Genomic DNA, 25,193 nt, shown 5'->3' with positions numbered 1-25,193 from the left:
CAGGATCATGCAAAGAAGACCAAAGAGAAGCATACTGAAGGACAACAGGCAGCACATGGACTATCAGTGGCATGCTTCAAGCTGATTACCGGACATGACTATATCTAGAAGCACATATGTCAAATTGGTATAGCAGAGAGTCTTGACTGTATTCTGTGTAATAATAGCAGAATGACGAGAGATGATTTGGACTTCTGTTCTAAGTCAGAAGATATTAGGGAAATTTTTATTAAGTAATGATGGACTCCATGCAAGAAAAGCAAAAGGTGATGTGTTCCCTGGAATAACAACTTAACGTACATTGTCATTTTCCATTTCCAACATATATTGAGCCTTTAACCCTGACAAAATATTTCCTTTCAACACATACAGCACCCTCTAAAAACATTTAAATGTCATTTCCCTCAATGCTGTTGATCCAGATCTAAAATATTTGATGTTCTGTATCTCGAATTCAAGATTTTGTAGTTAAGTTTTATTTCAGTGGACACCTCAATTATACTGGGATGCAAGGGAATGAATGGTTCAAGCAGCAAATGTCTTCCTGGCGTAATTATAACAAAATCAGCACATTTGTTCTGCTTCAAGTTTCTAAGAATTTCTCTTACTTAAAGTCCTTATTGAACCATTGGCTTTGATATTTTAATAACAGTAATTGGTTTGCCAAAATGTCTTATAATAACCAAATCACATCCGAGATACTTTTGTAATTTGATACCAATACCTAAATCACTTCTATACCTTGAAAATATATCTCCAAAACATTAAACATAAAAATGTATTTCATTACTTTTGCTTATATTTTTCCACATACCGATACTGCCATTGTTTCAGGTTTTTAAGTAGAGATTTTTACATCACATTTACATGCAATTTTATTTTGTTGGTGTAATGTAAATTATAGCTCGCCTTAGAATTTTGGTAATAGCAGATAATACTAGTGAATAAAATACCTTCCAAGATCACTGACTTCAGTGTTGAGCAACAGTAGAATATTGTTCAATGTGTGTGCTGGATGCAACAATTCGGGATTGACATTCTGTGTGAAGCAAAGATGCAGGACATTGGAATTGAGCTTGGCTACTCGATGAGCGAACTGTGAGTCAGTCATTTCATGTCCACAGAAATCACTGAAAAAAATATAAATTATTCAGTTTCTATGAAAGAATATCCATACTGTTTAAATGTAAATAGTAAATAAAATACATTTTTACATGAAGAATAATGTGTTTTTTTTTTAATGAAGAATAATATTCAGAAATAAGAATTAGTAAAATATAGTATGGATACTGTATCTTACAAGCTAGAATGCATAATGGATATTTGTTTATGGCCTGTCAGCACAGCTGTGATGCCTATTTATGGCCTGTCAGCACAGCTGTGATGCCTATGTCAATAAAGTGAGATGCTTTGGTTTTCTACTACCATAAATATATTCATTACCTAACCTGCTCCATAATAGCTTACCATCATTTGCTCTATTAACAAACACAATGTTATTGCATACGAATATAAAGTCAAGAATATGGCATAAGAAAAGAATACATACATCTGTTATCAAGTGATATTTTCCTGCTAAAATTCAAGGTCTAAAACAGATTTTCTCTAACTTTTCCATCCACCTGTATAGACAATTGCAATGGAAACTGTCATGAGCATTTTCTTGAAGGTTCGGTCTCCATTTATCAATTATATGAAACTCACTCATTTAATAAGCTGTACTTGTTATTCCTCGAAGGTGTCAAATTCAGTCTTTATTCTCCCCCTCCTTTCCCCCCCCCCCATCTCCTTTTTGTATTCAGCTGGAGGAGGGATTCCCCAGAATGTGTTTCATTTTATTCCTGTTATATTATTTTAATTTTTACCCCCTGGGGTCTGTTTCATAAAAGTAATAAATTAAGTCTCAAGTTTGTAAATGATGCATGGACAAATATAAAACATATAAAGACAAAGCGGAAAAAATGCTCCACGTTCACTTTTGGTGAGAAAGGAGTTGATGTTGTTATCTATTATCTTAACACGAACGCTAGCATGTGTCTAAAGCACAAACCGCAAAAATGATTCAAGTCATACAAAAAGCGGCTTTGAAAGTTGATCGTCAGAGGGAAGAATGCTTTGTGTACAGATGTAACATGAAACATTCTTGCCACTTTGTCTTCATATTTACACAGGATCTTGAGAAAATTGTATGATACAAGAAATAAGACAAAAAATGGATGTTGCAGGAAACAGCAAAATAATGTAAAAATAGAAGAAAAATCAAATTATTGAAAGTACAATTAAATAGCCGCAAAACTAGAAATAAAAACAAAGTACTCCAAGAAGAATATAATAAATTACAAATTGAAGTAAAGAGAGGAGTACCAAAGATAATACAAAATGAAATGAAGAAATATCACAAAAATTGTATATTTTATTCAACATAAAAGATGTTTATGCAAGAGTTAAAAAATAATATAACAGCTATGGCAATACCTGTAACAGAGTTTGTTAGGCAGTCGAACGTCCAAGTAGAAAGCCAGCACGTTTACAAGTTGAGTAGTGTAAGTCAAGGCAGCGCTGATGTTATATGCTGGGTTGTTGTCCACATTATCACTGCTACCACCAGGTACCCCATCCTTGTTAGCTGCCACTGAAATATACGATTATTTCCATTCTTAACATCACAGTTAAACCTGTGTACAATAACACCTGACAATATTAATCTTTGCTACATTAGTAGTTGTTACAAGTACAATTACTATACTGCATTCCATAATGTCTGACGGCAAAGTAAACATTTCCGGCGGAGGAAGGAAGAAAGATAATTATTGCTACTCAACCAATGACAGAGCTCACATTCCAGACTTATCTTGAAGTTGGGCAGAGGTGGAATGCTTCACACAGCCCAACTTCAAGATAAGCGTGGAATGTGACCTCTGACATTGGTTGAGTAGCAATTATCTTTCGCCCTTCCTCCGCTGGAAATGTTTACTTTGCCTGTCAGACATTATGGAATGCAGTATATACTTAATTGAAAATAAAATTTCTTTATCAATAAAATTGTGTGCGTTCATTTGTTCGCACCTGCATCAAATTAACAGCAGGTGCATGTAAATTACATATTGTATAAGTAGAATTAAATCTTAAAAAACTAGGCCATGTGTGGAAACTGGAACTGCACTATAAAGTGAGGTAAACCTGACCATAAAACAAAAGAAATTATACTATATCAGCCCTGTTAGTGACTTAAAATAATAAAAAAAAAAATTTAAGAAATGCAGAAAAAGTAATGAACTTTAAAAATATGTTGAGTGGATCTAATATCAAGGTTTATTTTTTTTGGTCAAGTTTACCCCATTTTACAATACGAAAAAAAGTTTATTTCAGGGGAAATGGGGAGGGAGTATATCACGCAATACACTCTATAAAGTCTTACTTAAAAAATCTTGCCTCCCAAGCAAAAACTGAAATGATGCCTCTGCTTGTGTTTGTATTTACACCACTGCTACTCCCAAGGAAATCGATATTTGCGACTAAAGACTCCATATTCTCTACACTACACAGTACAGTTCTGAAGATACAGGGCTAATGGCCACGTGCTTTACACTGTGTGACTGTAACATAGACCTTTATTCCAATTAATGTTTCTGTCTTTCAGCTAGCAGAATCCATTGTTATGCTGGTACCTGGTGAGATCATTTTTAAACCAAATATGGCAATTGATAGAAGTAGAACCAGAGGTCTCTGTTCCACTATAAACTCAACATCAAATAAAATGTAACGAAGACCCTGATTTTCAGCAGCATGCTTCATATAACGATTCACGACATTATACCAAAACTTACAAAATTTATCTCTTAAGTCATTTTGAATTTTGTAAAATCTATATGAACATGAGTCTGATTCCGAGTGGTTACACAATTATTTTATACTTTGTGATGTACACCACTGTGAAAACAGACTTGTAGCTTGTTTATGTCTATAAAATGTGCCGTGTCATGTGCAATATGAAGTGGAGATGCCAGTTTATTTATTAAACATGCATCTTTGAAGGTCATCAAGATGTGAAATTCACATACAGCTAGGTACACACAAGGTTTATTTTTGTCTTTCTTTCTTTTTTTATTTGCATGAAGTCACTTTATATCGGGTCTTCCAATAAGAGTGTTCTATTTTTAACATACAACAGCTGCCATGTTTATGAAGCTATAGCAGTCATATTCTCCTCACGGTTACAGTTCATAATATGCAAGGAATATATATATATATATATATATATATATATATATATATATATATATATATATATATATGAGGGGCTCACAACCAGAGTGGACCAAGTCCACCAGTGGTCAGTTTGTGAATTAATACAATCTCGGATGAAGAAAACTTAGATTTATCCATTGCCATAACAAACCAAGTCCATAACTCATTTGTTACTCCACAGAGGGCAGCATTTCCTATGGAAGGTGAAGGTTGCTAAGCAAGAGCCAGGAACTTTAAGACTCAATTTCTCAAAATTATTCCAGAAGGATTTGGTCCACTCTGGTTGTGAACCCCTCATATATTATTTCATATACAGTAATTGGTATTTACATATAGGAAGTCAATTAACTTTTAAACTCAGTCATATTTTTCCCATGGTTACAGTTCATAATATGTAAGGAATATATATACAGGGTGTTTCCGAGGTGGTGAAGTGCACATGTATCAATTTGAGATAAGGAACTCTGGTCCAGAAATGACCAAGTCAAAAGTTACAAGCAAAAATAATTGTGTGAAAATTAAATAATTTTATTCCTCTGTACACCTTATTTATGTGTATTTATCTGTACATCTTACAGATACTGTATTCATCTGACGTTGTTTACATTGTCTGCTTACAGAATTCCATTCAGTGCGCTGTCTGAGGGATGGGGACAGGAAACTACAACAATGCAGATAGCGTAATGTGTAACGGACATGGTCAGTCCTGATATGCATGTCTGTAGACAACAAGTTGCAGTGTCCAGTCGATCAGTCCAAGTGAAATGGAAGAGTACACGACAGCGGAATAAGCAGATCTGATTTTCGAATACGGATGAGCCAATGGGAACAGCAGACAAGCTCACAGATTGTATCAGGCCAAGTATACCCACTTAGGAGACATCCAGCCCATACCATTTTTCCACGACTGTTCCAAAAGTTAAGGGAAGAAGGGCACGTGGTGCCAAATTACAATTCCATTTCCACACAACTATTTTTTGCTTATAACTTTCGACTCAGTCATTTCCGGACCACGGTTCCTTATCTCAAATTGATACATGTGCCCTTCGCCATCATCTCTGAAAGTTTGTAACACCACCTCGGAAACACCCTATATATTTCATACACAGTAATTGGTATTTATATACAGAAATGTCAAGTAACTTTTAAACTCAATTATCTCGGAATATCATTTTCAGTTGGGCAGCCGGGTAGCTCAGTTGGTAGAGCAGCTGGCTACGGACTGGAAGGTCCGGGGTTCGATCCCAGCTGGTGACAGGATTTTTTCTCGTTGCCAGACTTTCAGAACGGCCCCGAGGTTCACTCAGCCTCCTATAAAATTGAGTACCGGGTCTTTCCCGAGGGTAAAAGGCGGTCAGAGCGTGGTGCCGACCACACCACCTCATTCCAGTGCCGAGGTCATGGAAAGCATGGGGCTCTACCTCCATGCCCCCCAAGTGCCTCCATGGCATGTTACGGGGATACCTTTACCTTTTACCTTTTTTTATCATTTTCAGTTATACGCCCTTGTTAGGGTGACGTTCTCAATTACTACATCTTTCCTGAAAGTTCAACTTCTCATAATAAAATTATCACTTACAATTACTGAAATCAAATCTATGTTCACGTGGACTTTCTAATTCCAAATAAATTCAAGAAAAAGATTAATATGTGTCTATAATTTCGTGAATCCCACCATGCACATGACATGATAAGATTCTTATGTATGACAGGGTATCATAAACTCGTATAATGTAAAATAATGTAATGTAATACATTATAACAGAAGAAATAGACAAATATTTCTTAATTGCATGTTTCAGTTAAACAACAGTGAACCACAATGAATCACAAACACATTATTGTTTATTTTCGAACGCATTAAAAACTAAAGACTGTATTTACCCCAAACACTATAGGCAGAGTAGTCTCCAGAATCAGGCAGAGAGGGTGCCACGATGCAGTGCTGCAGCTGGCCAGAACTATCAGTGAATACCCACCGACCACGTATATAGGCTGTTCGAGTTGCATCTGCCAGAGCAGTAACAGTGTCCCTTGGCACATCACAGTCTTCGTCACTGTCAACAGTCCACTAGTACTGGATTATGCAAATCTTATTTACACAAGTTATTTGAGACTGTAAATGATAACTCACGCTAGCATGCATTGTATTATGAAAATTGTCACTTTGTTAATTTTGTGAATAATGAAAGAGAAGTTAATTCCAAAATGTAACCTTCTTATTGCAATACTTTTCGACAAGAGTGCTTATACAATTAAAAATGCAATAAGTGTAGATGCTGTTTTCATACAAGAAATAACTGTATTTAGAAGTGTGCTCAACAATTTACATTACAATTTGTGTTCAGTCTTGTTAACATTTTATTACTACATTTCTTAATAAATCCAGCCAATTACACTATTTTAGAAATACATTTAAAACGCAGAGCTGATATATGAGTATTAAGTTAAAATTTAAACAAAAAAAAAGTTATAGTTTATTTAATGATGCTCGCAACTGCCAAGGTTATATCAGTGTTGCCAGTGTGCAGGAATTTTGTCCCGCAGCAATTCTTTTACATGCCAGTAAATCTACTGACATGAGCCTGTCGCATTTAAGCGATATGGCCTAGGAGTTGAAGCAACTATAAACAAATAGACTGAAAAATAGAATTTCAAGTGACTATAAATAAACAGACTGAAAAAGCCTGAAGTCTTGCATCGTCATTTATCTTAACTGTGATTATTGAGATGGTTAGCCATAGAATTACTCTTAAGAAAGCAGTCTGCAAAGAATAAATTTAAGGACGCAATTAAATGTTATAAATAATGTTAATTTAATCACAAATGTACTTAAGTTCCATATAGCCTGCATAGTGATTATTGGTTCATACAAATATGCAGAGGTACTTATAAAAATACTGTAATTGCGATAAATGCTTAAGTTCCATTTTTCAGTTTTCTTTACATTTCATCACAATAGATATTACTGTGATAAATATATTTTCAATGAAATACGAACAATTTCAAAGAATGCGTAATCTTTTTTCATTTAAATTGAATAAATTACCGGTAATCAGATTTTGGTTCGTTGTTCAGGGCACGGCCAAGAACTTCATTTTTGTGAAATCTGGCATACTGTGAACTGTGCCATGTGCCATGTCACACAACACATGTGTAACTGATATTCTCCGACATGGACATGGATATCATTCTCGGTAAGGAGGGGGGGGGGGGAATGAAGGGAGGTACCAGCTGTTTGTAATATTTCGATTAATGATTTTAAAATTACAATAACTGCCAGCTGCCACTGAATTTGAACTTTTTTTTTTTTTTTTTGCAGTTTCATGATTTTTGTTTGTTGGTTTTTTTGTCTTTTTTGGTAACATAATTGAAAATATCATTCCAGGATATTTCATCCACTAACATTTTGTTCACTTTTTGTGTCCACATTTCGTCCACAGGTACAATGTCCACTTCAAATTACGTCCAAGAAAAGTTACGTCAACTGGCATTTTGTCCACATTTTTTCGTCCAACACTATTACATGCAGCAAAGTTGGTCCACTAGTTTGTCCATTCTATTAACTGTCTAATGCTTATAAATAATAAAATATTTCCTCAATTTTTTCCAACTAAACAAACATAGCCAATGGAATTGTGTTTGAGCAAATTTTCCTACTTATATATGAACTCTGAGTTAGAAAAAAATTATATCACATACAGTATAGAAGTATAGTGCAACACTTAAAAACTACAGCACAGGTATGAACTCGGATTCAAATCCACAATTCATCTTAATGGACTTCGAAATTAGGACAATAAATGCTGCTCAAGTTATGTTCCAAAATAGTATGGTAAAGGGATGTCTATTTCTTTTTGTTGGAGCATCTGACATCATGAAGAAAGTCTTGGAATTCGAGAATCTTTCCTAAATGATGCCATTTGCAATCACATTCATCACTTTTAGACCCTTTCACTTCTTCGTCTAAGATCTTGCATACATCGAGACAATATTATGTTAAGGGGTCATCTAGCAAGAATCAGAAGAAGGCCATCCCAAAGATTTCCGCCCACACTTTGGAATGTATATGATTAAGTGATGAAGAGAGGGCAGAGTGTTAATAATTGAAGGGTACACGGGAAAAAACGAACAATGTCACAATGCTGTTAAGGTTGATGTCGTTATCTAATTCACTGTATTACTACAAACGTTAGTGTTATTTTTACCAAAAGTAGTAAATGAGAATTAAAACCACAGATACATTCATCATTTCCTTCATTTCAAGTAGAAACATCAATAAATGTTGCAGTAATATACTGAAATAGATCACTATCTCACCCTTAATGGGAATGTGACATTGTTCGTTCTTCCCGTATACCCTTCAATTATGTAGAAAGGTAGCACTCTCGTTTTCAGAAAATCATTAGCACACATCATTCAAACATTCGAACGTTTCTGGAACACATTCAGAAAGCTCATTTGGAAGTCCAAACAACAATTCTACAGTTATCTGTAAGAACGTGAATGTTAAAAAGATACATCCTGAAGCAACAGTATTTGAGATTAATAGGTTATAAATTAAATTGTATTCGGTAAAACCACAAGAAGAAAGATAACATTAGTAGCAACAGAAAAATATCACCGAATATCACCACTGATTCTGGTATAAATAACAAAATAGAGTATTTCCAATTAAATGATTAAAATGTTAGTTGTTGGAATCTTATACTGACTGAAACAAATACTTCTGTGCATGCGTTTGCTTGCAGGTTGCCTAATACGATAAGCTAGCCGCTACAGCATCCATACAGGAAGGAAGGGAGCGCTTCAGGCTCTCGGAAAGCCAACCGTACCAGTAGAGTCAATGGGCTACTCAAGCGATATTCAATATTTTCACACAGTTCACATAATAAGCCAATTTTTTTGTATCCACTCTTTCTCTCCATTATCTTCCTTCATACGAAAATTGAATAAAATTCTCAACATGACAAGTTTTTTAAGGTTTCTTTGTCAGAATAATATAGGCTGAAATGTAAATATTAATGTTAAATTTGTGTTATGTGTAATATTTACGTCATGAAAGATCAAGTAATGCATTTGTACTGAATGAAATTTGTATACAGCTTTACGCACTATCGTAGAAAAAAATATTTTTGCTATAAATACAACAAATTAATGCTCATTCTCTAGAGAAAATATAAAAATATACATAATTTTTACAGATGTTCGTTATACTATAATTATCTTCAGAACAGAGGCATATTAATTTCACCCTGGGTACTCTCTGCATTCATCAATGATTGTAACTATTTTCCCCTTATTTTATATCTTTGTTCATCTACAATGAATTTTACTTCAAGTCCATTTTATTATTCTTTCTTTCAAATGAGCTTCAATCTTTGAGTCCTACACCATTCTTTGTTATCGTAGCCTACAGTCTCTCATCTCCTGCTCTTATCTGTCAAGCAATAAAATGTTTATAACTAAACCAAAGAGTATTAGTCCTTTTTTTCCTCTTCAGAAACGTGTTTTCTAATGTTCCTCAGCAATTAAAACAAGTACACTTGAACCTTCTCATCAGGCTTAGCTGATTTTATAACAGTTCTGCTTTTGATAAGTATTACTTAATTTAAAGAAAGGAAACATTTACATACGTTTGCTCTAACGTAGGAACAGGTTGCACTGGTATGATGGGGAAGATATACTGGACAAGTTGTTGTATACTGGCTCGGATCACATCCTTCAATTGCTGCTGTACTCTCTGCACCCCTTCTGCTTGAGTTGTAACATTCATTTCCATTTGATTCACGTATCGCTCCAACTTACACACTCGTTCTTCATACCGTGGCAGTCTTGCACTTCGTTCCTGGCTTTGCTTTACCATACTCGATATTTTTGGTTTACCTATAACAATTGTTATCACAAACTTTAGATACTGAAATAAATCCTACAGATTACTCTGAAATGGCAACTTGAATCTCACTATAAAAATAGTCTCCAAGTTAAAATATACAGGGTGGAAGGAACCTATTACATTAATTCACAGAGGTAATAGATCAAGTCAATGCGAACAATTCTTGTCAAATACGTTTTTTGATATATTCAATAGTTTTGAGAATACGAAATGCAACGTGTTTCAATGCAGCAAACAGTAGCAGTGCTCCTGGACGTTGGGCTGCAGTGGAGGTGAGTGGAACTCCACACCATAAGACTTGCGGAGAATGTAAACAAAAACGTCTCCTTGGATACCTTTCAATCTAATTACTGTACATACATAACACTTAAAACATTACTGAACATTATTATAAACTTAATTTCTTTTCCAAATTAATTTTTAATTTCTTCAAAGATAATAACTTAAATGGAGATTGAGTTAGAATGTGTATTTGTAACGATGTTATTTTGAGTTTACATAAAATGTATTTATTATTTCTTGTATTATTATTTTGGTATTTTCCACTTTACTTTTGATCACTTTTACTTGATTAATTAAATTAAACAATTACATAATTATTTTAGTGTAAGCTGAAGCATGTAACATTACTTTTTCATTATTTAATGTAAATTCCATTCCCGGCCACAAGCTTTTGCTTCATTGGGAGTGCCAACCAAAAGTGGTCTATTATTATCTTTCAAATTAAAAAAAATTATTATTATATGTAAAGGAATCTTTCAAGGAAATAGTTTTGTTTTATAAGAACGTACATTCTTTACTATTTTGTAATTACTTAAAAAGCGATGAAATCAATATATAATATGAATGCTAATAGGTTTCATGGTATTAAATTTAGAGTTAAAGAGGTTATAGCGTAATAAAGAATATTAAAAGCCAAACAATTTGCGTAATTAATTCGTTGAATACTTTACGTTTTGATCGAAATGTATCTGACGAGACGATTTTGTTTACATTCACCTCTTGCAAGCCTTGTGGAGTGGCATTCTGCTCACCTCCACTGTGGAGCAATGATCTCCAAGAGCAACGCTACTGTTTGCAGCATTGCAACACATTGCATTTCGTATTCTCAAAACTATTGGACATATCAAAAAACTAATTTGAAAAAAGTTGTTAGCATTGACTTGATCTATTACCTCTGTGAATTAATGTAATAGGTCCCCTTCCACTCTGTATAATGTTTAAACTGCTACAAGCAACTGTAACAACAAATACCAATAATAAGAAAACATTCTCACTTCAGAGTCGTGTTCTCGAGAAGTGTGTCTTGTTACATTAATCCTTGTATGATGAAGGACTCATATGTAGAATATCAGCTACTAATGGCCAATACAGGTCATACAGGGGGTAGTAACTGGTGGTGCCAAGTAGACCGGTAGACAGAGAAGAGAGGCACTAGAGAGACAGCTGTTAACATTGATGGCTCATATGAGTGGATAGTAGACAGTACATAGAAAGGTGTGCAAGTAAGTTTGTAAAGCTGCAGTATTAGTGATCCTACGCCTATGTGCAATATTTGCTTCAGCAGCTGTCCAGTTTGTCATATAAACAGAAGGAAATGGAGAAGATTTCTCAACCTGAAAAAGACGCAGTTGACCATATGATTGCATTTTTCCGGATGAAATAGATGTTGATTGTGAGAAGATGTACACCACGATTGTGACAATGGGTAACTAGTGGTGTCAGATGAAGATGGGAGTCACAGTGTGGCAAATGTGTACAGAGAATCAAACAACTGTGACTATATGGGAGCAACAATGATCTCGATCAAATCTCTAGTGAAAAACAACAAAAACAAGCCCACAATGTCTTGTATATTTAGTTCCATTTCAGGATCATAGTTGTCAGAAAAAACATCACACTGGACAATATAATTGTCCATACTTTTTCACTTCTAAAAATATGTTCACATTTTTTATCGTCAGGTAATGCAACATCGTCATTATCAGTCTCTTTCTCTCCTTCCACAACATTTCTTATGACATCAGCAAGAATCAAATCGTCAAGAATGTCATCTTCATTGTCAATGTCACTAGATTCGTGAGTTTTTTGTAGTAAAATCTTCTTGATTTCGTTACTTTTCAAAGGGCACACACACAATTTGTGCTAGCTTGCTCACACTCCAATGCAAAGAGTGAACTGTGCTTCAAACTCAAGAGTGCTCTTGGCTACACTGACAACGATGGAGGGAAAACAATAACAAAACATTTATGAATGAGCTCTTCCAGCTTTACAGTTACTATTTTTCATATATTGATTTCCCTGACATTCCATGACTATATTGAGAAATTTTCCCTGACAACAGAGATTTTGGAATATGGTTCTATAAAATTTTTCCAAATATCATTAAATTTATTGAAATCAGAAAGTGATAATTTATTAAATTTAAAGGAAATAAGTAATTGATACTATACAATTTTGTTCCATTGATTTTTTAATTGGCCTCCATCATCCCCATAGCCGTCCAATGCTCTCCTTGTTATTTTATTATTTGTGTTATATTTGACAGAACATTACATATGGACATTACAAATTAAGAACAATACAAAGACAATTGTTTTCATTGTGTCCTAGCTACGAAAAAGTATGCGAACTGAAAATACAAACAAATCAGTACAACTACTTCAATTTCTTCTTCTCCAGCATCTCAATCTTTCTTTTATGGCATCTTCTTCTTTAGCTGTCTGAAGTTTTAGTATCTTTCTTTGTTAAAATCTTTTTATCTCTAAGGAAAGTTTCCTTTTTTAAAATTTTTTTTTCTTTCTGATTTTGTTTTTATTCCTTGAGATACTCTTCATATTTTCTATGAGCAGCCCTTACATGCGTTAGCATTGTATGGGTGATAGGGATCTTTTCGATGTTTTCATAGAACCTTATTGCATTTTTAACAGTTCTTTGAGCAATGAGACTGTGTTCAGTTATGTTTTTTATTAATCATTTTTTATTGATAGAAAACCCACTTTCCATTGTTGCATTTCCATGTCAAGCTTCACAATATTCCACAACTCTAAGTAATGTTGGTTTCCTAACAGTACTGATGAAAAGAAATCATCAAGTCTTACACTTGTTCTACTTTCAAAAAAATTTTTGAAGTTAAGCTCAAGACCAGAATGGACTTTCCCACAAAATGTGGGGAATGTTCACTCTATTGATAGACTTTAATAATTATGAAATGAGACTGATATTAAAAGAAAGAGAAACTCAAAGAATTATTTAATTTGTTTCAACTAATTCATCTGTCACATGTTGGGCAACAATGCATAAAACAAATTGACGACTCCGAAGCAATGCGCACAAACTGTTTTCTGGTATGCAGAGATGAAATCAATAATAATTACAGTGCAAAGAAATTACCGGAGAGAACATGGAGGAAATGCACCTCATGAGAAAACCATTAAAGCATATTGTGAGAAGTTTCTGGTGACTGGAAGTGTGAACAAACAATCCGAAGGTTCTCATTGACATGTCTCAGAAGAGGAGATTGACATGCTGGATCATATTGATAGGGACCCTAAATTTCTTGGAAACGTTTTGTTTTCAGACGAGGCAATGTTCCATGTATCAGTTGACGTGTCTCAGAAGAGGAGATTGACATGCTGGATCGTATTGACAGGGACCCTAAATTTCTTGGAAACGTCTTGTTTTCAGACGACGCAACATTTCATGTATCAGGATCTGTCAATCAGCACAATGTAAGGATCTGGGGTACACAAAATCCACATGTCTACTGTGAACATGCCCAGAATAGCCCGAAAGTAAACATTTGGTGCAGCCTGATAAAGAACAGGGTTATCAGTCCTTTTTTCTTCCATGAGGAGACACTAAGTGGCCCAGTATACCAAGACATGTTGGAACAGTTCTTGTACCATCAAGAGCTGAACTGCAACTTCAAGTAATCTTTCACCAAGACAGAACCCTCCCACACTGGAGCCTGGATGTTCAGATTCCCTCACAGAAACCTTCCCAGATCGCTGGATTGAACGTGAACCAATTTGGTGGCCACCACGTTCGCCAGACATCACTCCACTGGACTTCTTCCCCTGGGACTATGTACCAGTAAAAGACCGTGTATTTGCGACTCTAGTACAGAATCTTCAAGATTTATGAACCCATATCCGTTTCTGTGGAGTCGCCATTTTGTTTTACGCCATTGTTGCCCAACATGTGACCAGATGAAATAACAATTCTTTGAGTTTCTCTTTCTTTTAATAAAAGTCTCATTTCATAATTATTCAAGTCTATCAATAGAGTGAACATTCTCAAGCCACGTGATCGTATAATGTTTAGAGCATGGAATTTTCATATCAAACCAACAAGATGACTTGAACAACATTACAAAACCGAACATTTCTGCTAAAATGAGATGTATAGTCACTCTACATGAAATGGTGTAATTGTTACAAAGATAAGAAATGAAAAGAAATATATTACCTGCAAACAACTTTCTTTATGATTAGGCCTACTGTTAATCATTCAAAGTATTTGAGAACTCACCTTCTTCAAGGTTTTTCTTTTTTTCCTGTATAAGCATACGTAGCAATTCTATTCGTTCATGGCAAGCATCTATTTCTGTCCTCTGAAAATAAAATGATCAGGATTAAAATGCTTGAAATGAACTATTTCTATGCTATGAAAAAAAAAAAATGTTGTCATGAATATGACAAATACTTTCTCATATGTTTTATACATTACATAACAATTCAGTTTTTTTATCACATTACTAATAACATTTCTGTTTGTAGTTTATTCTTTTCAACTATCAATTATAAGATTTACCGAAATGAAGTCATTTACTATGCACCCAAATAAAAAGATTAAATCTGCATTGCACTTTTTTTTTATAATCTGGAAAGTTAACCCTTAGAAGCCGGAAGACATATACTACTATTGGCATGGGATCACACCAACTCCCCTACGAAACCACAAAAAGTTTCCAAACATTTTCAGTCAAGAAGCTCATGGCAACTGTCTTTTGGGACAAGAAAGGTTTGTTGCTGGTGGATTTCATGGAACGAGGCACAACAATAAACTCTGGAATGTATTGTCAGACACTAATCAAAATAAGGAAAGCAATTCAGAACAAATGACGTGGCATGTTGAGTTCTGGGGTTGTTTTGTTCCACGACAATGCTTGGCCGCATACTTCTGCACTCACTCAAACCCTCCTGCAATAGTTCCAAATGGAAGGTGTTTCATCTTTCATCCTATGGTCCTGACTTGACTCTGAGCGACTACCACCTGTTTCCAAACATGAAGAAATGGCTTGGATCCCAGCGGTTTCAAACGAATGAGGAGCTGAAGAAGAGTGTCAATGGGAGGCTACAATCACAGGCAGCTGATTTTTATGCAGAGAGAATTTCGAAGCTTGTTAAGCAGTACAACAAATACCTGAATGTAAATGGAAATTATGTTATTACTTGCATGTATAAAAGTTCTCTCAATAAAGTGCTTTCTGAGAAAAAAAAAATTACCGGAACTAACTTTCCGAATCATTCTTGTATGTGTATATGTATGTATGTATGTATGTATGTATGTATGTATGTATGTATGTATGTATGTATGTGTATATGTGTGTATATATATATATATATATATATATATATATATATATATATATATACACACTTAGTCCTGTTTTATTTTTTATTTACTTAATATCTAGCTTCATTGATTCACCTTCTCGTAACACAGCCTTATTATGTTTTTACAACCAAGCAGTAATTATCCTCGTAACAACAAAAGACTGTTGCAATGAAATGTAGAAATAATTCTGAATGTAATAACTATACTTGGGAAGGTCTATGCTGGCAGAGCTACCTGATGTCTTGGGAAGGGTTAGGGAGGATGAGTTGAACTAATTCTAGCATACAGACTCTTGTATAACAGCATTTCCTCTTTCTTTCCTCTCCCTCCCTCACCAAACCAGTACATTTGAAGAGGTTGTCAGTGGTGGCTGTTATTATAACTGTGTGTTAACGACATAGTTTGAGAAAGTGCTTATAATAATTTTATAATTAAAATGTTAAAAGTGTCGTGCTTTATATTAGGCCTACTTGTCCTAGTGTTTGTGATTCTTGATGTAGGAACAAGAGGAAAGCCACTGCAGTCTGACACCAGGGAAATAGTGTGCAATGTACATTAAGTTTTTCGTAGAGGAGTATGGTGCCTTGAAAATCGGAAATCCTACAATAAGCATACCGGTAGTCGAAGTAGCAAAGTGAACTACTGTTGCTTGTGGAGTATCTGAACGCACTGTTTACCGTATTCTAAATTAAAAGAGAGAAGCAGATGAATCAGGAAGAAAAGTGCCAACTCTGGGCAAAAAGTGGCCGCAAAGAACTTCCACAAAAACCAATAGACTCGTTCACTGCGGCTGCCAACAAGAGGCAGATTTACTCCTTGTATAACACTGATTTCATTCCGAGTGTGAAAGATATTCGTGATGCTCTCGATAAGTCTGGGTTATTTTCTGGCAGCAAATGGTCAGTGTCGAAATTACTAAAAATACTTAATTTCCATTACGCTAAGAATAACTTTGGACGGAAGCTTCTGACACAGAAACTCAACATAATTGCTAAGTGATTCCATTTCGTAAGGAGGATTCGCAACTTAAGAATAACCAGCCATTCTATCATTTACCTAGATGAAACATGGATAAACATTAATCACACAAAGAGTAAAATTTGGGTTTATGATGATGGTAACATTTCTCTGAACGTGTCCTTAGGAAAAGGGGGAAGATTTATTTTTGTGTATGCTGGATCTTCTTGTGGATTTATACCAGGAGCCTATTACAGTTTTAAGTCAAAATCTATCAACGATCCCCATGAAGAAATGAACGCCGTTAATTTCAAACATTGGTTCGAAAACAAACTCCTTCTGAACATTCCACAAAACAGCATCATAGTAATGGACAACGCCTCTTATCATTCTATACAGTTAAATAAAGCTCCCACTTCTGCATCTTCTAAATCCGACATGCAGTCTTGGTTACGTCAGAACAATACAGAATACGACCCAAAGGCGACAAAAATCGTATTGTATGACATAATAAAATTAAAAAGGAGAAAATGGTAAGGTACGAACTGGATACCTTAGCTCAAAGTGAACTACACCGGCATACTGTAATACGACTGCCACCATATCACTGCAATTTTAGTGCCATTGAGTTCATCTGGGAACAAGTGAAAAATAATGTCGCTAAACACAATGTATCTTTCAAATCCAGTGAAATTATAAAATTATTTCAAGAAGCGTTGTCCAGGTTCAAGCCAGAGAATTGGAAAAATGTGTGTGAACATTTAAAAAGGAAGAGGACTTTTATTGGGAAAGGGATGGAATGATTGACAAGGTAGTGATCATTTCATAATAAGTTTCAATTCTGATAGTGATGACGATAACGGTGATGACAACATGGAAATAGAATTGGAAGAATCCGCCACTGTACATACAAATAGTTTCATGGAGGGTGTCTGTCTCTTGCCACCATCCTCCCCCCCCCCCCCCCCCGCAGAAGTCTGGTCAGCCACTGAGTAAGTGACAGGTAAGAACTATATCTTTCCCTGTCTAAATTTCTCTACCAACTAAAGAATTCTATACTATAATTTCTCTTACCAAAACGTTTTCCCATAAATATTAATTTGTCTCTATCAAATTATCATTCTTGAAGTGAAGTGTCACTGTTTATTTTTTATTTCAAATGAAGGAATATTAAATATTTAGTAAAATTATTACATTTCATATGCATCATTCCCAGACAAACTGACACGCAAATACCTACTGAATATGAACAGAACTCGAAAAATATTTTAGGGATAAATTGCTGTATTCGAAAAATATTTTAGGGATAAATTGCTGTATATTTTAAGACAGGAAAATAATTTTTTGTCATTTATGGAATAAATAGGTAAGAATTAAACATTTTCTTTGTTACAGAGAATTTGGAGAAAATTCTGATAATAATCTAAATTGTGTTAGTAATTATGAAAACAAATAACATGTGATGCTATAGTCATAGGTCTACATACAAAAAATGTAAAAATACTTACTTTCATGCATAACTAATCGTTTTGTGGCCCATTTTAGATATCAAAAATAAACATTTTTTCTTTCCTAAAATTAATGAATAGTAGCTATCTGATTACATCATTTTGTAACCTATTTTAGATACCTAAAACGTTAATTTTTCATGCCTAAAATTCCGAGGTCTAGTTATTACCAAGGTTGAAATTATTTTCTGAAGGGGAAATCTTTCCCATTGGCCCTTATGAATTCATCACTTAAGTTCAGCCAATGTTTAATGACAATGATAAACTTGAAAATGGAGTGTAATCTTTAAAAATTGTATGGTATGTTTGAAACAGAGATTTCTATGACATAATGCTGGTTGTAAAAACATAGATTAAATGAAGTTATATATCATGTGGAGCAGATTTTGGGATCATGCACCTAGCCTTTAGTCTTGTAAGGTTTGTTATGCAAAACTAGCTTACACTGATGTCACAATTACGTAACAGACTGAAAAAGTCAAATGGACGAAGTCAGAGAAACATTCAAAGAAATCTTATCTACTAGGTATTAATATTAGGAATGAGACCTCGATACTCGCGATTCCTCAATACCTACGACACTCAGTAGTATCAAAGCATGCCTAATACATTGGGATAAGTCCTCAATACCTTTTTGATGCTTTCAATTTCTGCATTTCAAATAATATTCAATCCTAAATCCAAGATCATGTTAAGATCCTCTCTCCAAAACGCAAAAATCATTGTACCTGGCACGCACAGTTCCCTCAATTAGTGACTAGAAAACAGAAATATATCTGTTCTCTGTCCAATACAATGCATGTATCGCCTATACCTTTTCCTATTACCAGTCGGTTCAATTAGTGAATAATGAATAACAGAAACTGGTGGTGTGGGAAGAGTACCGACCTTTCAGCTTAGGGTTGTCAATTTGTCACAACAGCTTAAGTTATAAATAACTATATAAGCAATACTGTAAATATAAAAGAAGAATAAACCATAGATTCGTAGAACTAGTTACAATACTTGTAATTTAAAATAAAAGCAGTGATGCGAGGATGTGAAAACAATAGTGTGAGAAGAGAGAAGAGATGTACTACCTAGCTACCTACAATAACAGTTCTTGGGAGAAGAAGAAAAAAAAAGATACTATTTTTAATGTTTTCAAAATAATTAGAATTCACTACAAAAAACATACCATATTATACTTTCCCTAACCCTTCCCTCTCAGCTTCGAGATTTCTTTTAGCAGAATATATCGTTACTATCAATATTGTACTGTGTAGTTCGTTTGTGTCTAACTATTCAACAGCATGCAGTACTTTGTGTTATCATCTGGCAAATTCACAAAGATATCTTTAATAACTGAGTATCGAGTATCGGTGTCAAAGTTTTGGTATCGGTATTGACAAAAAGCAGTATTGTCCCATCCCTAATTAATAACACAGAAGTAACATACCAATTGGTCTGATCGTACATGCTTCTGAAGCAATTTATTGCACAAGTCTTGTAGCTGCTTCTTATTATTCTGCCAATTCAAAAGTTGCACTCGTTTCTCAGCAAATCTTAAAACAAAAACAGAATATCTTAACAAACACAAAAGCCAGATCTAGTAACCGATACATAATGGTTATAATAATAACTTTCTGGTAGGATCCAAGGAAGAGTCGCAGTTTTCCCGAGCAATAAGTTGGATGACGTAATAGACCTATATGACGTCACGTATGTCCGCACATTACATTGCAAATACGAAAAACTGTTTTAATAAAAATATGACAATTTAACTTACCTCAATAAGATTAATAGAATACTAAAAGGAGTAGACCTAGTGTAATGAATTGATTTACTATACGTATAGTAACACAATTGATAGTGGATAAGTGTAGTAATGCCATCATTCGGATATTTATCATATTAGTTCCTTGTACAATATTAAGTTAGTTAATTCGTGATCTATTTGCCATATTAACTGTAATAAGATTAATAGCAAACTAATGAATTCAGTTCTATTATATAATAATAAAGTAATAAGTTATGTTTAATATCTTTGATTTGATGTTAATTGTGCGTACATACAATTTTCAAGGGTTTGTTCATCAACGAATTCGTAGTGTAATGGCTATGATAGTGGTTCACTAAACGAAAAGTCCTAAAATCGAATCCTGGCATACATACAATTTTCAAGGATTTGTTCATAAACAAATTCGTAGCGTAATGGCTATGATAGTGGTTCACTAAACGAAAAGTCCTAAAATCGAGTCTCGGCATATTTAAAAGTAAGTCTGGTATTCCAATTTAATATAAAGTAGTTAGTAGAATAAAGTAAGTAAAGAAAGACGAGAGAAATAATGTGAGGAAGGAAGAGCAGTGAAATGGTGTAGGGTGGGAGGAAAAAAGCTGTTGTAATGGGGGTGTCGGGTGAGTAGTCCCCGATTAAATTCATATTTTGAAGTATTGTCATTGTGCATGATGTCATATCGCGTCATCGATCTCCTATTGGCCTGGAAAAAACAGCAACTAATTCTTGGATTTTACTCGTAAAACTAATGCTAATGATAAACTTATACAGAGGGGTCCAAAAAATGTACTCACACTTTGACAATCAATATCTTGGGAATAAAATGACATGTAGTTACAATTCTTGCACAGTAGTGTAGCATAACGTTTTCTCAACAGATAGCGAGGTCACATGAGTAACGAGTGCTGGGAGCAGACAGCAGCAACAATGGCTGAAAGGATGAGGTTTGAGCAACGCAAGACTGTGTTGAAGTGATACTGGAAGTATGAAAACATTAAAGAGGTACAACGACAATGGCAGAATGAGTTTGGAACTCAACCACCAACACATAGAACAATTGCCCATATACAGAATAAATTTGAAACCGACAGGTTGATCCTTACTTCTTTAAACATAATTGGTCAGATGTATCTCGATATGCTTCAGACACGGATTTTTTTCTGCCATTCAAGAAGTGTTTGGAGATGAGAGATTTTATCTACAACAAGATGGTGCTCCACCTCTCGACCATCGAGATGTCAGGGCGTACTTGGATGACACTCTACCTGGACAATGGATCAGACGAAGAGGTGCTATTGAGTACCCATCACGGTCTCCAGACCTAACACCTCTCGACTTCTACCTATGGGGAACCTTGAAGAATGAAGTTTATTGACAAAAGCCAGTTACACTGAATGCGCTACGAGACTCTATCAAAGCATCGTGCGTGCACCCATCACACCAGCAGTACTTCACCAAGTAGTTCGGCAGCATCGACGTTGTTTAGCCATTGATGTTGGTCACTTCGAACACATACAATGACTCTCTCTCCACACAAGAATTATAACTACATGTCATTTTGTTCCAAAGATATTTATTATCAAAGAAAGAGTACATTTTTTTGGATCCCTCTGTATATTTTGTAATGTGACTGAAGAGCTGTTGAAACGGATTGTACAGAAGATTGTCATGTTTCTTCATTTTAAATGGGCCAAAGATATTTATGGAACATTTTTTAGTGTAACGTTTTGGTTATGATAAAGGTCTGTAAGTAGGTCCATATTAAATGTAGGCTACAGTTTGAAGTAATTAATTAAATGATACGTGAATAGTGTTCACAATATTGAAACAGAATTCTTTAAGTAAAACGAAACTCATCTCTGCCCAATAGACTACCTACTTCTGATGCTCTTGTATTGAGAATGATCTTACACTGAAGACCTTCTGAGTTTATTCAGATCAAAATTTCTTGATGGTTTCGTATATTTCAGTGACATTTTAATCATTTTCAGAACCCATATGAATGAATTATTGTTTTATAGTTTATATTCTATTCTCTGATTGAGATTTTGGCTGATACATATTATCAGGGAGCACATCTCACTTGACGATATGTACAATAGTGGCAAAAAAACCAGACTGACCCTTGTAGCTGATTTCAGAGCCTTGTTCACTCCAGAGCACAATAGACTGGTAATTAAGATTTTCGTGGTTCGAATCCTGCCAGGGGAGGAAACTTTTTTTTGTTCCTTATTCAAATTTATTCCCAATACTTTTCGATTGCAGCGACATTTTACTACTTAATTAACTTATTATTCTCAGAACATGAATTTTACCAGTTTATTTTCTAATGGCTTTCGAAATGGGCTATGTCAGCAGTCGAAACTACAACAATTTCAATAAATTACTCGCTATCTTGTGAATGTGGACGTAGCATGCACAGTGGCTCATTTCGGGGACTTTGATTATTCTGGCGGTCTGGTTTTTTTTTTGCCACTGCTGTACATCAGAGCAGAGGAAGAACAGTTTTATTGTTGCATACATCTCAGGTCTATGTTACTAGTCAGCGATGTATGCAATGGAGGGTGAAAGGAAATGGCCACACTACCCAATTATCTTTTGGCTTAGTTGCCTCATGAGTGATGTCTTAATGGTGTCACTTATGGGGTTTCAACTAATCTTCAGACTTCTGACAGAAAACAGTTTATATTCTATACTTAATATCTACAGCATTTTATGAATATATAGTTTTTTATACTTCGAGGGTTACTTCACAGAAATGGCCCCCTTAGTCTTGTTTTGGACGTACTGGAAAAGAAATTTGGTACTCCCTTTAGTATTTTATTAATCTTATTGAGATAAGTTAAATTGCCACAATTTTATTAAAACAGTTTTTCGTACTTGCACTGTAATATGCGGACATACGTGAGGTCATATAGGCCTATTACATCATCCAACTTATTGATTGGGAAAACTGCCCTCTTTCTTGGATTCTACCATTTTACGTTATAGCCTACAGAACACAAATAGACCTATTACTTTTTTTTCATTTAACTATAAAGCTACAATGTAATTTAGTCATAACTAGAACAATAAGTGGATGTGTCCCTCCAGTCACACTTTTTAGTTGAGACAGGAAGTCAATCAATATTAACTAAGTAATTATGTCTATTTCTAGCCCTCATATGTACATTAATTTCTTTTACTACAGTTAAGCCGTTAATTTCTAGAATTAATTTGTAAACATCTTAATTAAACTGAATTATGTCGCACTCAATTTATGAAATTGTGACCTTTTGGGAAAAACTGCTATTCATTCGTTGTATTAATATTTTAACTCAATATAAAGTTACCAAAAATGCGCTGGCAATCTATGTTCATACAAATTAAATTAAATTAATTAATACTCCATAATATACTGTAATATTATAGGAAATTTTATGCCAGACTTCGCTCTCAAGACTATTGCCACACCCAACTGTTGCCAAGATGTCAAGTCAACTGTCCCAAGACAAGTTGGAACCTCAAAAGTACCAGTAACGTCTTAGGAGTAGGTAATTTGAAATATAGAGGATTTCCAAACAATCTTTTAAATTTTATTTCCAGTTAGGGATTGCATGGAAACTGTCATTAATTTCAAATGTTTATACTGTTATTACAGCATGCATACCAACACACAAACCGAAGAAACTTTGGTGAAACTTGCGCTGAGGTAGTTGCGGTGATTTCGAAATTGAAAATCGTTGAATTTATATGGGAGTTCTTTTTGTGGAGATGCAGTTCATCGTATATGCAAGGCATAACAATAGCCTAAACTAACCTAACCTGTCACAGATTCGTATATGCGAGATATAACTTATACGCGGAGTACAAAGGGAACTATCTCAGCGCTAGTTTAGCCGGAACTTTGTACAATATAGATGACCTTCAATAATAAAGCAAAATTACTCTAATGTTAGAAAGTAAAATTTCGAGGAAATTGATAAATAATTAAAAAACCTAAACTAACCCTACCTCAGAAAAATTTGTCAGTAATAATTAGTTAGCTCTTACTGCACTTGAAGGTAGTGTAGGTCAAATAAGAATTTGTACAAGAGTTCATAACCATACCTCTATTGAAATGATAAAATGTAAGATTAGGTAAATTTGCACTTTCTCGTATTTTATAAAAATTCTTTCTACTACACATGTAGGCAGATATCGTTAACATAGTTACATTACAACACGTCAGAAATTATTTCACTACACAAAATATTATAGTGAAAATGATCTTGAATTAGGGAATGTGTGAAACTGACAACTTGCCAAAATGAAATTACTCAAACCTAACCTCAATGAAAATGCATATGACAGCAACACGGATTTTAAATAAAGTTTTATATATTGTACATGGTATGATCAAGTCAATACCGTTATATATGTTTAATACAGAGTATACTTTTCATAAGGTCCGAAACACCCATGACGTAAACTGATGCAATAATATTTAACACTTCTGTACCTCTCAGCATAATGATTATTAGAATGAATAAAGCTTCCTTCCTGAATACATTGTTTACAGTAAAATGTCTTTCTATTATAACTACATAAAGGGCACTTATCGACGGAAGTACTGAATCTACTGCCACTGTCTTCTATTGAGGAAGATAAGTGAAAATCTCCTGGAGCATCACTGCTATACGCTGAACCACTAGACGCCATTGTCCCTTATTCCTTACAGTAAGCGTTATAAACACCAACTGCTGAACGAAACATTCAAGAATCAAGAATATTGTCAACACTGCAACAGGAATAAAAAAATAAAGAGATAAAAAAATCATGACACTACGGGGCACTCAACTATGAACTCGATTGTAAAAGCTAATAACACTAAAATTGGTAATCTGTTGCCATGAGAGCACTGTCTGCGAGATTAAATTATCTTTGAACGATTTGTTTAATGTCCAGCAGTTCCTCGAAAGCGACTATAGAATAAATTTGTGATAATAATTATATCATAATTATTGATATTCTCATTGCGCTGAATGACCGGTTAACACAGTTGTCATTTAAAATTACCTACAATTGTCAAATAATAATAATAATAATAATAATAATAATAATAATAATAATAATAATAATAATTTATTTTACTACGCTTCATCAGCTGCGATGGTTATAGCATCTAAGTGAAACGATGCCCGATAAAGCCAACGAAATAAGTCCA

At 34.5% G+C, this 25,193-nt stretch overlaps 1 protein-coding gene across 1 annotated transcript in view; it reads right to left on the bottom strand.

Annotated features, from left to right (window-relative positions):
- Window positions 1–24,767, bottom strand: part of Atg14 (autophagy related protein 14) — a 39,071-nt gene extending 14,304 nt beyond the window's left edge. The window contains exons 1-7 of the mRNA XM_069833237.1: window positions 24,489–24,767; window positions 19,670–19,775; window positions 14,678–14,759; window positions 9,885–10,134; window positions 6,133–6,305; window positions 2,476–2,632; window positions 954–1,130 (exon numbers count right to left, since the gene is read on the bottom strand). Of these exons, the coding sequence (XP_069689338.1) occupies window positions 954–1,130; window positions 2,476–2,632; window positions 6,133–6,305; window positions 9,885–10,134; window positions 14,678–14,759; window positions 19,670–19,775; window positions 24,489–24,688 (1,145 nt within the window). The 5' untranslated portion in view covers window positions 24,689–24,767. The remainder of the gene's footprint in view (window positions 1–953; window positions 1,131–2,475; window positions 2,633–6,132; window positions 6,306–9,884; window positions 10,135–14,677; window positions 14,760–19,669; window positions 19,776–24,488) is intronic.
- Window positions 24,768–25,193: the final 426 nt, after the last annotated feature.

The sequence above is a fragment of the Periplaneta americana genome, chromosome 8, assembly GCF_040183065.1.
Source record: "Periplaneta americana isolate PAMFEO1 chromosome 8, P.americana_PAMFEO1_priV1, whole genome shotgun sequence".
Taxonomy (NCBI): Eukaryota; Metazoa; Arthropoda; class Insecta; order Blattodea; family Blattidae; genus Periplaneta; species Periplaneta americana.
This window is presented reverse-complemented; position numbering and strand designations above follow the sequence as displayed.